We start from the raw sequence: 18,155 nt of genomic DNA, 5'->3' as shown, positions 1-18,155 counted from the left end.
TGGCATAGCCATTGCATCGCTCCTGCAAACTGACTTTATGCCTACCCATTTTTAACACACTATTATCACTTCGCAACACTCGCAAAATGTTACATACACGTATTTACACCATACAGCTGGATCCAAACACTGCGGCCAACAAACATTGGTGCCAAAGCGTTGGAGTAGAATCCAACTCACGCATGCGCAGAAGCAACGGTCAGATCTTACTGGAGTGGACTGAAGTAGGCTATCTCAAACAAACCTAATGTAAACACAACCGATTTTGAAGCGTATCAGATTGTGAGAGTTTTTGCTAAAATATGCAAATTTTAATGAATTTGCGTTGATTTTGCATTTTATCGCACATTTATAGCATAAACGAATTTCACGTAGCTCTAGCTATTATCCAGTGGTATCTACATAGTATAAAACAAGATACAGTAGAATTAATCAAACAGAAAATAATGTAGCAACAGGCATCATCATCATCATTATCATCAGCAGCAGCAGCAGCAGCAGCATAATAAATAAATTCTGCAAATCACCTCATCCACCACATACTTTATAAAAACAAAAAATAAAAAAGTTATGTGAACTCTTCTGCTATTAAAAAATTACACATTACATAAATTAAATGATGTTAAAACCAACTTGCTAACAAACATCATAGAAACACTGTAAAAACTTTATATAAACTCATTTACAATGTAAGAAATAGATATATTTAACATGAACTTAATGTCAGGTGTTGAGGGAGAACACAGGATGATGGATGAGATGTGCCAGGAGGTGGTACTTAAAAAGGGGAGTGGCAAGTTACAGGGAGGGCAAGTAGGTGAGCAGGGACAGTCAAGTTATGAGATAACAGTAGATAAGACACTTAAAAAGTGAAATAAAACACAGAACCATATGGTAGTTAAAAATTGACAACAATGCATAAGAAAAAGACAAGTAAAATTATTATTACGGAAAGAGAAAGGACAACAGGGAGGCCTGGTTCAAATTCATGCCTCATTAGCCCTTTCTCATGCTTCAGTTTATGAAGGTAAAGTCAGTGTGGATGCACAGACTCAAATCTATGATAAAAACCATGAACTTAAAGATATTAAGTTCCACAGAGGAGAACAAATTGTCCATTAGTGTATTAATACAATTTGTATGTGTTGTTAATAGACATACTAATATTGTCATTCGGATGAATGATGGACAAAATACGTTTGTTCCTCTCCCGTGTCATTGCATGAGTCACAAGTGGAACATCCAGACCACTGTCAAAACACCAGTGAACAGGAAGTGAAGCCCAAGAAATCCATAAAACACTACTTTAATTATGGATAGTACCTTTTTCCCCTCTTTGCACTGTGTATAAAGTGATCAATACATCACTTTTTTATGATTCATTTTTGGCACTACCTTCAGAGTCAGAGTTTGTGAAGTTTATGTGATCTTCTCAACTACCAACTTTTTTTTCTCTGTTTTCTTACTCTAGTACTCGTATATAGTTGCTTTCTGACGTTCGATTTAGCTTTTCAGTTTTGAAAACACTGCTTTCTAGAAACTGAGTTTCTTCACCTTGTTAAGAATAAATAGAATTATTCTATTGTTGACTGATTGATGCTGTAGTGTCACTTCGTTTGTTTGGCCTGTACGTTGTTGAGTTTGGATTGGTCAAGGATCTATTATATCTCAGAATCACAACTTTACTCAAGTGATGTATCAATGTGGGACAAGAAATCCTCCAAAAAGCCTCCAAAATTGCCCCAGTTTTCAACTTTCTCACCGTATTCTATAATTCTAATACTCAAAGCTGTAGGCTTGAAGGGACTTAGAAGTAAAGAATTTTATTTATTAAAAATTGCAAGAACATGTAACATTTTCTGCTACTAAACATTTGTTAGCATATACAGATTTGCTGCAAAACTGAGTAAAAAATATGAAAACCAGATTACCACTGATAACACTTGGCAAGAATTATAGAATGACCACCTTATAAATGTATGCAAACAAATTGCATGTAGAGTGTGTGCACAGCAGTTCAATCAGTTTCAGATTCGTAGATAATGTCTCCTGCTCTGTGATACATTAACAGTATACCAAACAAGAATTAGGGTGCCACAGTCCCGCCAAGCCTCAAATAGTAGAGCATATTATGTGTGTTGTTACGAAGTTGTACTCCAAAGTCGCACAAGATCATCAAGGATCAAGCATGTTCAAGCCGCCCCCCCCCCCCCCCCCCCCCCCCCGAAAAGTGACTAAATACATTTATTGTATGGGGGGATATATTTCTTATTCTATATGTAGTTGCATGTTTCAAAATTTCTACAAAAGTATTTTAGCACTAACTCAGTCATATAACAGGAAGCATCTTGATAAGTATAATGTATTTTTGTTAAAGAATCCAGTTCTGTATAGAGTGATACTACAAGTAACATTTTATCACCTGAGGATATTTTAAGTCCACATTAACAGTGTACATTTGGCAAATCATCCACTTGCAATTACCTGCTGTTAGTGTAGCTACTTCTCTGATATAAGTCTTGAATTTTCTTCCTGTTTCTTAGAGAAAAAAGGTCTGGTATTTAAATGGCACTATTAGGGTGTTTTAAGAATTTGGTGTCTTATGATTAATACCCATTTTGTCATGTGAAACGTATTATGTCCAAAAATAACTTTCTGAGACTACTGAATTCTAAACTTCAAACAAATGTGCTAAACTGGAGTATTAAAATAAAATGAATCCAATAATCAAATTAACACTTCACATTGTCTCTTAAAGTGTGTTCAGATTCACTTTCATCATTTACTTGTTATTTCATTAGATAAAATGGTACATCAACAAAGCTGTTTGGAATTGACAAACTTTATGCAGTAAACACAGGTATTATTTTGTTTCACAACTTGCTGACATTTTCATTTTAGTTTTTGGCATCTGATGCCTACTACAGAAGACTGGTACCCATGCATTAAATATATTATAGTAATTTTATATTGGTGCTGTTTTTTGTGTTACAGGAGTATGATTATGTTTTCAACATTGATGTGGAAGATGGAAAGCCACCACTGAAATTACCATATAACCTTGGTGAAGACCCATGGGTGATTGCCCAGAAATTTATTCATGAACATAACTTGAGCCAAGGATACCTTGACCAAGTGGCAAATTTTATTATAAGAAATACTCAGGATAGGAATGCGACGACTAGAATGGCGGCAGCAGCAGCAGCAGCATCAGATCCTTTTACAGGTAACTATTCTTTCTGAATTCACATCTTCATTTGTGCTAATGCACCTACTCAGTGGCTTCTGTAAAAAAAGATGTGGCTGTTTACCTTCATTTACATCTTGTCAGTAAAAACAGCAATCCTAGCTGGACACCGAGCTAGGTGGCGCAGTGGTTAGCACACTGGACTCGCATTCGGGAGGACGACGGTTCAATCCCGCGTCCGGCCATCCTGATTTAGGTTTTCCGTGATTTCCCTAAATCGCTCCAGGCAAATGCCGGGATGGTTCCTTTCAAAGGGCATGGCCGACTTCCTTCCCCATCTGCCCCTAATCCAATGAGACTGATGACCTCGCTGTCTGGTCTCCTCCCCCAAAAACCAACCAACCAATCCTAGCTGGTGGTATCTTTTTAGAAATTAACTGAATCTTATATTAGAACCAGTCAAAAATATGTAACTTTTCTAAATTTCCAATGTAAGCTTATGAAGCATAATAATTACAAATAGTATTGTATACCCTGATTTACAACCACTTAATATGGTTTCGAGAAACCAGAGAAATCTTCTGTCGTCTTTGGTGTGGCATCCATAGGTACCACTCTACACTGATACTCCTCAAGGCGGTGATAAGATACACCCCCCCTCCCCCCCCCCCCCCCCCCCCTCGTAGGCTGCACTTGATAGGAATATTTTTTGAGACTGAAAAGGCATGACACTGCATGGAGATAAAATATCATCCTACAACTGTACAGATGGGGCTTCTTCCCATTCTAGTGCTATCTTGCCCTTCAGTATGGTATTTTCAGTTCAGAGTCTGCAATGCTTTCTCAGTGCATTGTGGCCACAATTAGAAATTCTGTCTGATGCTCTCTTTTTGTGGATGGTTTTTCAAGCTTTAGTTCTTCTTCCAATCTTGAGACAGCTGCTTGACAACAGCAATTATAATTAGGAAACTAGAGTTATGGGCAAAAAATGAAAGAGGTTGAATTTCTCCCCAGATAAGTCTCTCTCTCTCTCTCTCTCTCTCTCTCTCTCTCTCTCTCTCTCTCTCTCTGTGTGTGTGTGTGTGTGTGTGTGTGTGTGTGTGTGTGTGTGTGTGTGTGTAAGATTTGAATTAAGCTAAACTGTAACTGGAGGACACCACTTTTAGTTTTAAGGGATCAGTAAGTTCCTGGGTGTAGTATTTGTTGAGAAACTGGCCTGGTTGCCACATCTGAAGCATCTCAAAGAAAAAGCTCTAAAGCTCCTAAACATCTTAAAGTGCCATTGTGGTAGATATTGGGGATTGAGAGATCCTTCTCAGGGGCAGCTTGTTCTTAAGGGACAGAGGGGCATGGCCCCACCAGGAACTTGGTGATACAATTTTACTCTCTGTATTTTTTAAAAATTGCATCAAACAGCCAAGAGTATGAAATGATGTTTGTGTAGTACAAGTGTCAGAGACCAGTGGTAATCAGGCCCAGTTTCCACTGCTGTGTTACCAGAGACATAATGTTGCTCTGAGCTGTGAGTAGCTGAGCTGGATGTGGATGCTACCCCCTCACACCCATCTCCCCTCAGTGCATCCTTTCACAGTGCCAACACTGATTTGATCAGGATGTATAGGAAAGAGCAGATTTTATTTGCTCCTGTTAAATTATTAACAGTTCATATGAATCATTAATAGGAAATAAAAGAAAAAGCCCTATAATTAAGTGTTGAGAACACATTCCTTTCCTAGAATTATGTTCTTATTACAAGTTTACTTTCCACTTCCTTGCTTTGAGTGTAGCAAACTTATTGATAATGTCATTGAAGTCAAATTTAACAGCTATGTCATATTCTATTGACAAGATAGCTGAATTTGGCAGTCAGCTTCACCTGTGGTCCACTTTAAAGTAGTTTGTTATCATTCTTAATTTACTGAAACTGTGTGGAATTTGTCATAAATATCGTTGGAGGTATCTTGATGTTTGGATAGGCATCTTGTAACCTATGCATCAAGGGGGAGATTCAAAATATCCAAATGGGAATCTGTGTCAGTGTTCTTCAATGCTTCTTTTACTGGAATTTGAAAGCAGCTGTTTTGTTAACTAGCACTGTTGTATCAATATTTCTGTTAAATTTGCACCAAAGTCTGCTGCATATTTTTCAAAATAAGGTATGTATTCCTGCCAGGAAGTTAAAGTTAGATTAAATGGTGCTCTACGTGTGAGATCTACTTCCCATTTCACTTATTATTCTATCAAATATTTTGAAGCAATCTAATTTACACAGTATTATTTCAGCCCTTAATTGGCTAAAGTAGGTTAAAAAAAAAGAAGGGGGAGCCTACTGTTAAGCAGTATATTATTTACTTCAATACCCAGTGGTCAACCTTTGAGATCCTACAATACTGTAGTGAGGTAACAGCAAAAACTCCATTGTTGAACCAAGTACAGTGTTGACACACAGTCCAAGTGATGCATTTTCAGTATTAATATTTCTTTATGTGCTATTTGGACAAAGTTTCACTTGCATCACTTTAAGCACCTACCAATACTTACTGTCATGTTCCTTACTTACTGCACACCTCTTCCCCCTCTCTCTTCTTATGCATGTACTGCCTTTTGTCAGTGGGAAATTGCACAAACAACAAACAGAGCCACCTCTCAGTTGTGTTCCGTATTCTAGAGCTGTGTTGTTGCAACGTTAGTAATTCCTTGCTGTGATTTTAAAAGGACTGAAGTAGATTGTTTGCTCAAAATGCCCTTTAATTTTTTAAGTGTGGAGGAGAAGCTAGAAATCTGTTGGTTAGGGGCACATTAACCAAGTACGGTCTGTCTGTCTCTCTCTCTCTCTCTCTCTCTCTCTCTCTCTCTCTCTCTCTCTCTCTCTCTCTCTCTCTCTCACGCGCATGCAAACTATCACTTGCATTGATTGTTTGTGTAACATCACAAAAAAAAAAACCACATATGTTAACACTGCACTTGACAATGAGAATAATTTCTCGAAACACGTTTTGCTCAGCATGAGAAAAATGTGTAATCAGTGCTACATTTAAACTAAAAACATTTGAGCAACGCAAAGTGAATGACAGTTTCAACTAGTGCTGCAAGTGCCCAAACGCCGAAACGTGCTAAATATGGTTCAACAAAGGTGTCTCAGTGATCACAACAATCACGAAACTACGTTTATGCTGTAGAGACAGTTTGGAAATGGTTGTGATTGATCATGATATCTTTATTCAAATGAACCTAATTACTCCCATCGGGCACCACACCAAGTAGAGCTTGGCAGTGGTGGGAGATACAGCACGAATTCTTCCAACTATTTCACGTTTACCAGTTCTAATCATCTGAGTAGAGTGGCCTGGTGTCAAGAAACTTAATCACGTAATGTTTGTAAACTCTGCTGGATGGCCAACATTATGCCAACATTATTTTTTCTCCACAAATATTTTTTCATAATGTGTAAATCGTGGGAAAAATATAAATTTGTTGATGCAAAATCAGGTGCAAATTAACATTGTGCACGTAGAAAATTTGACAGGAACTATAAAAATGGTGGGAAAAATATTAATTCCAAGAATGTAAAAGTCGGGTTATACTGTATTGAACCAAAGGAAGAGTTCTATTCTAGACTGCTTTTTAAACCTACATGTTACAACAGTGCTGCAGCTACATTGGAGAGTATGTGAATGGGTGGAAGCAGGGGAACTCCAACAAGGGTGGAGGGTAGGGGATATCCAATGGCTGCTCTGTCATATTCCTTAAATTTGTGATCAAGACAGAGGTTTTCCCTTTCAATCTGTTCAGTAGTTGTGCCCATCAGACAGATATATACCATCCAGAACTCTCCTCTTCACCTGTAGTATCAGGAAAGGAGTTGTAATTCTGATGGGTTTTGGGTGATGTGGGAATTCGGGAAAATGAGACAGTAGATGAGAGAGCCAAGGATGTCTGCATGATCTACCCTATGGCAAAATGTACAATATGTTCACGATGGGAAGAAGGGCAAAAAAAGTGGAACAAGAAGCTGTGACTGGTCAAGCCAACAGTCTGGTTGTGTTATGCCTCCTTTCAACCACTTAGGTGAGGTGTGAGGAAATAATGTTTATGCACTACCAGACAGAGCATTCTCCTTTCACTTCTGTGTTCGCCCTACAGTGAGAGAACCCACCTTTGTGTGGTGAATCTCTTAAATTGTGACGATATGGCAGCAACAGGTTTGGCAACTGAAATTCATTGTATTTTAAATGACAGTGAGGCAGATGTGGAATTTGTCAGAAAAATTTATCATTTACTAAGGGTCACAGGTTCATACATCTTCAGGTGAGAGATTAGCTAGTTGCAAGATACTGGGTTAATGCTTTAAACTTGTGTGTTGGTGCATTTGTATTTCAACAGTAAATTTTAAGAGAATGACACATTGGTGATGGTGGACACACTATGGGAGAAAGAGTTGGGAGTAAGCTGGGTTATAACAAAGACTTTACGGTTTTAGACAATCGAAAACGTTAACCACATTTATATTAGAATATTCTAATAAGCGTACTGATGACATCATTATTTTCATTCTTCTTTCTTTCTTTCTTTCTTTCTTTCTTTCTGTCATCTAAGGACTACACACCAATTTCAATGCTTCCTTCTTTGTTGTTCTAACTTTTTCCTCCAGTACTCTTTCATCTTTTCACTATGTATCCTTTTTCTCTCTTCGGACCATTTTGACCCTGTCTTCTTCTCCCTCGTGGACTCCTTCCATTTGAAACACTTCCTTCTTGAAAATCTCTTTCTTTTGCATCTTTTTCACTTAGGTTGTTTCTTTCCAAATCTTTCCTAACTTCTTGAATCCAGGCTATTGTCGACTTCTTGTCCCAAATATATTTACAAATGTTTGGTTAATCTGTTGCTGTTCATTCTGTATAACAGTCCAAAAAATAGCAGTCGCCTATTTCATAGTGTTTCATTTATGTTTTCTGTGTTGGGATAAACTTCTTCATTGCTTCTTAGTTTCCATACCTCATTATTTTTTGGTGGCCCAAGTATTTTTCGAATGGTTTTTCTTTCTAGTGCTTCAAGTTTGTGTAATTTGTAGTTCAGTACTAAACATTCACTTGCATAAAGACATTCTGGTTTTACTACTGTGTTGTATTGCTGAATCTTCAAATTTTTAGACAGACACCTTTTGTTGTAGACATTCCTAGTTATTCCGTAAGTGCTCTCCATTTTATGTAATCTTTCTTCTACAGTGAATTTTTCTAAGCCATTTTATTGGATAATTTCTCCCAAATATTTAAATTTATTTACCCTTTTTATCTGGCCAATATCTGTTGCTAGGGGTTCCGGAGCATTTTTTTTATTTGTAATAATTTTTTTTTTTTTCTACAGATATTCTTAAACCTGCTTTGTTGGCTATTTCTTCTAAGAGATTGATTTGTATTCCAGCATTTGTTAGGTTTTCAGAAATAATGACAAAATCATCCTTAAATGCTAAACAGTGAATTTCAATACCTTTGTTTTTAGTTCTCTGTCTGATTCATGATAGCTTCTGTTCTTTTAGTTTTTGTTTCCATTCTCTTACTATTTTCTCTAGTACACAGTTACAGGAGTGGAGACCGGCCATCACCTTGCATTACACCTGTTTTTGTGTTGAATGCCTTCGGTATTTCGCCCCAAAACTTTACTTTTGATGGTGTCTGTGAGCATTTCACGAATAAGGTTTGCTAATTTAGATTTGATGCCAAATTCTGTGATCACTTTATGTAGTGTGTTTCCCTATCAACAGAGTCAAATGCCTTTTTAAAATCTATAAATGTTACAACTATATCTTTGGAGTTTGTGAGTCTGTGACAAATTATGGACTTCAGGTTGAAAATCTGTTCTGAGCAAGATCTGCCCTTTCTAAATCCACTCTGATTTTCTGCCAAATGGCTATCAAGTGTTGCTTCTACCTTGTTGTTTAGCAGCATTATTGAAAATATTTTATAACCCACTGGCAACAAAGATATACCTTTTTAGTTACTTACATTTTGCTTATCACCTTTCTTGTGCAAGAGATGAATAATGAGAGCCACTTTACAGTCTTCTGGTAGTTTTTCAGCTTCCCATATATCTTCAAACATGAGCTGAAGGTTAGTTGTAATTTGTATGTCAAAAAGTTGTGATTTCTCAAAAGATCTTTTAGCACTCTTTATTATTCTTGCTATTTCTTTCCTTTGCATTCTAAATTCATCAAGGTGTTTAGGCTTGCCAGAACATTTCCATTTCTTCCACTGTTTTGTTATTTCTGTAACTGCTTCTTCACTGATTTCATTCCACCAGACTTTCTTCTTCATTTTTGTTGTTCCAAATACATTTTTCACTGCCCTGTTGATTTCTTTCAATATTTATTCCCATTTCCCTGATTTAGTTACTTGAATTTCTTCCTGAAATTTTTTATTATTTCTTTGGTGATGTTGAGCCTGTCTGTGTTATATTTAATTAATTTGTGCTGTCTCTTCTGGTTTTTATTGGGGAGAAGTTTCAGTTTAATTTTAGTCAGGTATTGATCAGAATCAAATTCCCAGTTTCTTGCCACTTTTACATTCATGACTTCTTTAAAATCGCATTTAGAAATAGCCACGTGATCTAACTGAAACTCCCCTAGTATTGGATTTGGAGAGATCCATTTTTTGCATTTCTTGGTAATTTTTTGAAGAAGGTTGACATTACCTTCAACTGAAATGTTCTATGAAGACTGATTAGTCTTGTGCCGTTTTTGTTTGTTCTTTTATGGGCTGGATAATATCCTACTATTTTTCGAAACTATTTTTCCCTCCCTATTTGTGCATTGGAATCCACCGTTAGTATATCATCATTTGATTTTGGAATTTTTGATGTCTTCTTCTAGAAGTTCCCAGAATGCTTCTACTTTACTCAGATTTTTCTTATTGTCATTATTGATTGGAGCATGACAATCAACAAAGGTATAATGTTTATTTTTGCATTTAACTGTGAGAAGAGAGTCTTTCTGAACTGGATTTGAATTCTGTAATGTCGTCTACGAAATTTTTATGAACATAGAAAGTGGTACCAAGTATTGGCATGCCTTTCATGATTTTTATTGCTGGATTACCCTTAAAAATTCTATGATTTTTGGTTTCTGTAACATTTTCATCCAAAAATTTTGTTTATTGAACCGCTTAAATTTGTATTTTATGCTTATCTAAGAGAAATATAAAGTTCCTTTTGTTTATCAATTTTTAGTAATGAATTTACGTTCAAGGTGCTTGCAAAGAATTTCCTTTCGAACTTGAGTTTGGAAGGATACCAAGGATGCTCAGACTTATCCTTAATGCAGATGTTGGAACTCCCCAGAACCCTTGGTCCCAATGCATTGCATAAAGCAATGGTGGATTCCTCTTAAGAGTTACCACCTGGAGTAGTGCTTTCTTCTAGTGGGCTTTCCATTCTGCAATTGAAATTGTACATTGTACATGGTAGGAAATAAATTCCAAGGTAAGATTGGATTGTTAGCCTGAAATGATTATTTTTCATGGTTTTCTCCATTAGGTTCTTCCGCTCTCTCTGCAGTTGGGAGTTAGGATTCCTCTGCTGCCTTTGAGACTGTTGACCGGGCTTCACCTGTAACCCTAGGCAGGGGCCCTCACAGGGTTGCTACGATCCGGAGCCAGATAGACCCAGGTTTTTTTTTTTTTTTTTATGGGGTGTTACCCCTCCCCCTCCTCCTTCCTCATCACTTGCGAGATGAGGCCCCGGGCTTGGGACCAGCAGTGGTGGAGTTATCATCTTCGTTGTTGTTGTTGTTGTTGTTGTTATTGTTATTATTATTATTATTATTATTATTATTATTATTATTATACATTCTGCTTGCACCAATAAGGTATTTGTTCAGTGTGTTTAAACATTAAGTACAAATTGTCGTTCTTATTAACTAATCTGTTCTTTCTTTCTTCAATTTTTCTTCAGGAGATAGACGCTATATTCCACCCCCTGCTGGTGAACCAAGTACTAGAGAGCATACTTGTGAGGATGAGAGTCATGTAGCTGGTGATATAGATAATGTGTTAACCTTGTCCAGAGGTGAGTGACTTGGTGAATGTTCATGTAATGTGCCGTTTGCAATTAAGAAATCCACTGAAACTTATTGGCATATTAATAGTGTGCACTGGACTGGGACTTGATCCCTTAACCTTGCTTTTCATGGTCAGTGCCCTGACTGACTGCATAACTCACAATCCACCCTCACAGCTTGATTTCTGTGAGTACTTCTCACTTGCATTCCAAACTTCACAGTTCTGAATATCGTCCAAGAACAGATCTCTTGGAAAAAATAATATTGTGGTGAAAATAGCTTAGCCACAACTTACAAGGATTGTTTCCAGGAACAATCACTGAGGCTGAGACTAAGCCATTTTTTCCATAATATCCTTTGTTTGGGAATGCTATTCCTGCAAGGTATGCGGCAGAACTGTGAAGTTCTGGAGTTATTGCAGAGGAGAAGCTATGATGGTGGATTGTGAGTCATTCATGAGTCACTATCAGTAAGAGAATTGGCTGCGAAAGGTGAGGTTCAGAGATGTAGTCCCAATCGAGGCACAGTTTAAATCTGCCAGGAAGTTATGTAACAGCACACACCCCACTACTGAGTTAAAGATTCATTCTGGAGGAAATTCGATACCTTCATTCACTTAGATTTTTATAATTGTGAAATGGAGATGAACATTGAACTTCTGTTCTCATGGAATCTGGAGTACAGAGTTTTATTCATGTACTGTGTGAATAACTATCAATTCTGTGGGATATAATAAATTTTAGATGTCACATATAAAAATGAGTTATCAGCATGACAATCCTAGAAAATGAATAACTCATTTATATTTAAAAAAAAAAAAAAGGTGCTTTTAGAGGCTAGCTCCCTCCCACTCCCTGCTTTTAGTAGTAGTTTATCATAAGTTTGCTAGAGCAACAAAGTGTTGCAGGCAATTGAATAAGGCCCACGTCACTCCCATTTTCAAAAATGGGCCTTGGACAACTATAAAACTACATCACTGACCTCAGTCTTGAAGAATCTGTGATCTGTGATCTCTGATGATGACTTCTTGGAAAACGAAAATATCCTCTGTGGAGATTATTGTTTATTTTGTTACTAGTGGGTTCAAGAAACGTGCAAGTGTTACAGAGGTGCTTTGGGAACTCAAATTGGAATTCCTGAAGGAAAGGTGACACTCTTTTCGAGGAACACTACTGAGAAAATTTAGAGAACCAGCATTTTAAACCAACTGCAGAACAATTTTACTGCCGCCAACATAAATTTCGCACAAGGACGATGAAGGTAAGATACGAGAAATTAGGTCTGGTACAGAGGCATATAGACAGCCATTGTCCCCTAATTCTGTTTCCGAGTGGAACAGGAAAGGAAGTGACTAGTGGTGGCACTGGGTACCAACCACTATGCATCGTATGTGGCTTGTGGAGTATATATGTAGATGCAGAAATTGATACACAGTGACCTAGTGAAACTTTGTTTGTACATGAGGCACAGAAGACTGTAGATGGTGGTGACCAGATTGATGCCACATTCCTTGACTTCCGGGGGACGATTGATAATAGTTAAAGTGTTCTGGAAGGCAATCAGTTGCAGTTACAGACACACACGTAGTAAAAGAATTGAGCTTATGGAATGTTATGCCAGGTATGTGGTCATATTGAAGGTTTTCTAACACATGTATCTCAGCTTGTTGTTCTTAACAGGGAGGTATCATCAGATGTGACAGTAACTTCAGGTGGTACCCCAAGGAACTGTCATATGAATGTACATGTTTACAACTTGTATATGAATACTCTGCTGGATAACATTGGATGCGCCATGAGGCTATTTAGGAATGGTGAGTTATCTAGGGAAGTCACAAAGCCAGAAAATTGTAGTTAACAGCAGAGAAACCTTTCAGAAGATTGACACTGATGCAGCATGGCAGTTCACCTTCAGTACAGTCAAATGTAATGGATTACGCATAAATAGATGAATACCCTAAGTATTGTTCGTAATTTGATTTCACAGTCTCGTTAAATTTTCCTAATATTTTCTCCATTGATGTTACTCTAACTCTACTTAAATTCCAGCCCTAAAGCCATTTTCAAGCAGTAAAAATATTCTTATCTACAGGAAAACAAAAGCTTTACAAAAGAACACTGGAATAAAACAGCAGCAGCCTGTACAAAAATGAATCAAAATACTTTTACACTGAGGCTCATAATTTGTCAATACAACTTCAGTCATTAAACAGATGCAAGCTTAGATAGCTGCTACAAATATACAGGGCGGGCCAAATATCTCATGAAATAAGGATCAAACGAAAAAACTACAAAGAACGAACTCGCTTGAAGGGGGAAACCAGGTGGCACTATGGTTGGCCTGCTAGATGGCGCTGCCATAGGTCAAACAGATATCAACTGCGTTTTTTAAAATAGGAACCCCCATTTTTTATTGCATATTCGTGTAGTACGTAAAGAAATATGAATGTTTCTTTCGCTTTGTGATAAATGGCGCTGTAATAGTCACAAACGTGTAAGTACATGGTATCACACAACATTCCACCAGTGTGGACGGTATTTGCTTTGTGATACATTACCCGTGTTAAAATGGACAGTTTACCAATTGCGGAAAAGTTCGATATTGTGTTGATGTATGGCTATTGTGATCAAAATGCCCAACGGGCGTGCGCTATGTATGCTGCTCAGTATCCTGGACGACATCATCCAAGTGTCCGGACCATTTGCCGGATAAATATGTTATTTAAGGAAACAGGAAGTGTTCAGCCACATGTGAAACGTCAACCACGACCTGCAACAAATGATGATGCCCAAGTAGGTGTTTTAGCTGCTGTCGCAGCTAATCTGCACATCAGTAGCAGACAAATTGCGTGAGAAATGGGAATCTCAAAAATGTTGGTGTTGAGAATGTTACATTAACATCGATTGCACCCGTACCATATTTCTATGCACATATTGCCAAATGCATTGAGGTTGATGGACATCATTTTGAGCATTTATTGCATTAATGTGGTATTTACAGGTAATCGTGCTGTAACAGCATGCGTTCTCAGAAATGATAGATTCACAAAGGTCATGTATCACATTGGAACAACTGAAATAAAGTGTTCAAACGTACCTACATTCTGTATTTTAATTTAAAAAACCTACCTGTTGCCAACTGTTCGTCGAAAATTGTGAGCCATATGTTTGTGACTATTACAGCGCCATCTGTCACAAAGTGAAAAAAGTGGTCCAACTAAAACATTCATATTTATTTACGTAGTACACAAATAGGTAATAAATAATGGGGGTTCCTATTTTTAAAAAATGCAATTAATATCCATTCATCTATAGTTCAATTCTTTTATCTTGTCGGTTCGCGCATGCCCGCCCAGATGCGGGAGATTGCTGCGTTGCCAGTTGTACGCGCCAAGAGAAGCAGCGCCATAGTATAGTTCGCAAACTTACGTTTAGGGGGGAGCGCGCAGTTTATGAAGTAAAGCCACCACGGCCGCATTAACCGTTTCGCTGCTACAGAGACGTGCTCCCCGCATTCCGCGATGTGTGCGATATTGTCATCATTGCACTGCTCGCCTGTGTTTACTTCATTGTGTGTTCTCCATCCCCAAAAAAATGCTGTGGTAATTGTTGATGTAATTTTATTTTCATATATAGTTGGTGTCACTAATGACTGTCAACAGGAGAGACCTTAACTCATTTCTGTTAAATAATTTGTTATGCTGATACTTAGTTTACATGTCCCAGTCACCAACTAGACTGCATATTTCTAACAGTTGGTCACATGGATGGCTTTCTCATTTGCTATAAGGTCTGCCACTGTCAGAGTTTAACCTAGTTTTGTAGTCACCGGAGTAACTCTCTTTGTATGTCCAGTTTCTCAGGTTGGTATTACACCGTGTGACATCAGTTATCAAGTGGTTGGAAATGATATGATTCCCAGCAGCCAATTGTTCTTTAGGCTTTATTAATGTCTGATTCATACAGTTTTGCCATAAATTTTCTTGCCATATTTCAGGTGACTCATCTGAAGGATTGGTCATTTGCAGAAAACTTTGCCTGTACTTCACTTGGGTGTGTTGTATTTGGTAGCCATATAATGGTTGCGTGTGATTGTCAACATGTTTCCTCCTTTTGGACTCAGCTGCAACTTGCCTTCTGATTGTGCGTTGAGCTATGCTGATCATAGGGTAAATTCATTAAATTGGCTTTGGTGTTAGATAGCCAGACACTGTGCTTACTGTAGGATTAATTACATGTTGGCATATTTGATGTGTGCAGACTTGTCCCAGAGAAGCGAAGTGAGAGAGCTGATGGCCTCCAGAATTTGAGGTTGAGCTCCGCATTTTGTGCTGGTGAGTCTTTGGATGATATTATTCCTCACCCATACTCATCCTTTAATGTTTTGACAGTGCTTCTGAAATTTCAGAGTCCTGTTAACTCGCACACCAAAATATTTCAGAGTGTCATCATGGTTCAACCCTTGACACTGCCACATCTCTTTCATTTGTCTGTGTTGGTTTCTTTATTTCTAAGTTGGAATACACACACTTGAGTTTTACAACAGGGATTTGGCTTGAGGGAATTTGCTCTGCAGTAGACAGCTAAGTCTTGAGTGTGTCTGCATCAGTTTTGCCTTCCAGTTCCTCAGACGATTTTCCTTGTGTGGCCATGGCAGCATCAACATCATATATAAACTGTTTCGCCTCAGCCTTTATTGGGTGGTCATTCGTACAGATGTTACATATAATTGGTAACAGGAAACTGCCTTGGGGTAGGCCATTCTTTAGCTATCTCAAGTGGCTATTCCTCTCCTGTAGAGTAACATAACATCATCTATTTTGAAGGAGACATTCCCTTAATTTCATCATTCGTAAGTACTTAGTCATGTTGTAAAATGTAACATGCTGCTGGCGATGACTGACAGCGTTATAGGCAGCCGAGAGACCCATAAAGACGACTCCATTTTTCTGCAATCGTTCGAAGCTATTCTCTGTGTGTTGGGTGAAATTGAGTATTTGGCCACAACATAATTAATCAGGCATAAAAGTCAAGTTTGTTCTGGTATGATTTTGGTCTTTATTGTGCCAAAAATTCCATCAATAATCATTTTTTCAAGTACCTTGTAGAAATGTCACGGAAGTGACGCAGACTTGAAGTTTTGTGGATGTGTAGGTTCTTTCCATGGTTTTAGTAGGGCTACCACCTTGTATTTCCTTCAGAGCTTTGGAATGTGCATGGTAGTGGTAAAACTGTTCTAGCCAAATTGGGCTGCAGACTCAAAATGCTTAATTTGTTCAGTGCAGATATCGTCAAAGTCAACAGCTTTGTGTTCCTTTATTTGCTGGGTGGTTGTTCTTAATTCATCAGTACTGAATGGCATGGCGAGGGGGTCCACTTAATTACTCAGATAAAGTTGGGTTTTCACTCTTTCCACTTTAGATAGTGTCTTCCCATTTAGTAGAAGGCCGTGACCTATCCTGTCAGGGGAGTGTCATAGGACCATTGCTATTCACAATATACATAAATGACCTTGTGGATGACATCGGAAGTTCACTGAGGCTTTTTGCGGATGATGCTGTGGTATATCGAGAGGTTGCAACAATGGAAAATTGTACTGAAATGCAGGAGGATCTGCAGCGAATTGATGCATGGTGCAGGGATGGCAATTGAATCTCAATGTAGACAAGTGTAATTTGCTGCGAATACATAGAAAGAAAGATCTCTTATCATTTAGCTACAATATAGCAGGTCAGCAACTAGGAGCAGTTAATTCCATAAATTATCTGGGAGTACGCATTAGGAGTGATTTAAAATGGAATGATCATATAAAGTTGATTGTCGGTAAAGCAGATGCCAGACTGAGATTCATTGGAAAAATCCTAAGGAAATGCAATCCGAAAACAAAGGAAGTAGGTTACTCGCGGAGAGACCATGAGGGTGAAATCAGAGAGATTAGAGATCACACAGAGGCGTACCGGCAATCCTTCTTTCCACGAACAATACGAGACTGTAATAGAAGGGAGAACCGATAGAGGTACTCAAGGTACCCTCCGCCACACACCGTCAGGTGGCTTGCGGAGTATAGATGTAGATGTAGTAGATGTACTCCAGTTAGACTAGGTGCTGGAATTGTAAGATTATTGCAGAAGCTTTTCACTTACTTCCATGCTCACTGGCTGTTTTGCTTCGTATCAAGATTTGTTACCAGTTTGTACCATCTTTCCATTTTTGCTGTCGATACTGGTTGTTGGACCTCATCGCCTGCTGGAGTACTATTTTCTGGTAAAGGATTGTTATGATACATTGATTGGTATTGCTCTAGAAGTTCTTTAGGTCCCCCTTTCCAGGCCCTCAATGTATTCATTTGTACAGCCCCTCAGTATGTACTTTCTGGATAATTTTTTTTTTTTTTTTTTTTTTTTTTTTTTTTTTTTTTTTTTTTTTTTTTTTTTTACCAGCAGAACAAAATTGTCATAAGAAGTGGTGTGTGGTACCAGCTGCATTATCTCTTTGTCTGCCTTTTCAAATTAAAGTGCCTTTAAAATGGGACTGTTTCTGGGCTGACAGCCCCACTGACTGTGTAAGTATTGGTCTCTTTTTCCATCTGTGGTGTTATGTTTCCCACAATTTGTTATGTCTGACCTCTGATTCTGTCCCTAAAAAGATACTGTCTGGGTTGTATCCTCTGTGCCATCTTCCCCTGTTGAGGGATGCGAGCTGTTTCTCATTGTATATTAATTTTAAACTCACCCCTTCTGCCCATTGTTCCATTCTCTCACCATTTATAGCTGTTTTAGAGTACCTGTGCTGTGGCGTTTAAAATTTCCAATAACAAATTTTGAGATCTGAGACGGGAAATTTTTTGGCTCTCAGAGACAAAGTCTACAGGTTACTGTTTGTAGAAGGAAGTTACCATGCAGGAGTTGACCTTGACAGA

General features: G+C 38.0%; 1 protein-coding gene across 2 annotated transcripts in view; it reads left to right on the top strand.

Annotated features, from left to right (window-relative positions):
- LOC124722501 (phospholipase A-2-activating protein) overlaps positions 1-18,155 on the top strand; it is a 139,445-nt gene that overhangs the window by 96,411 nt on the left and 24,879 nt on the right. For both annotated transcript variants that reach the window (XM_047247655.1, XM_047247656.1), the window contains 2 exons: positions 2,995-3,226; positions 11,132-11,245. In XM_047247655.1, the coding sequence (XP_047103611.1) occupies positions 2,995-3,226; positions 11,132-11,245 (346 nt within the window). The remainder of the gene's footprint in view (positions 1-2,994; positions 3,227-11,131; positions 11,246-18,155) is intronic.

The sequence above is a fragment of the Schistocerca piceifrons genome, chromosome X, assembly GCF_021461385.2.
Source record: "Schistocerca piceifrons isolate TAMUIC-IGC-003096 chromosome X, iqSchPice1.1, whole genome shotgun sequence".
Classification (NCBI taxonomy): domain Eukaryota; kingdom Metazoa; phylum Arthropoda; class Insecta; order Orthoptera; family Acrididae; genus Schistocerca; species Schistocerca piceifrons.
This window is presented reverse-complemented; position numbering and strand designations above follow the sequence as displayed.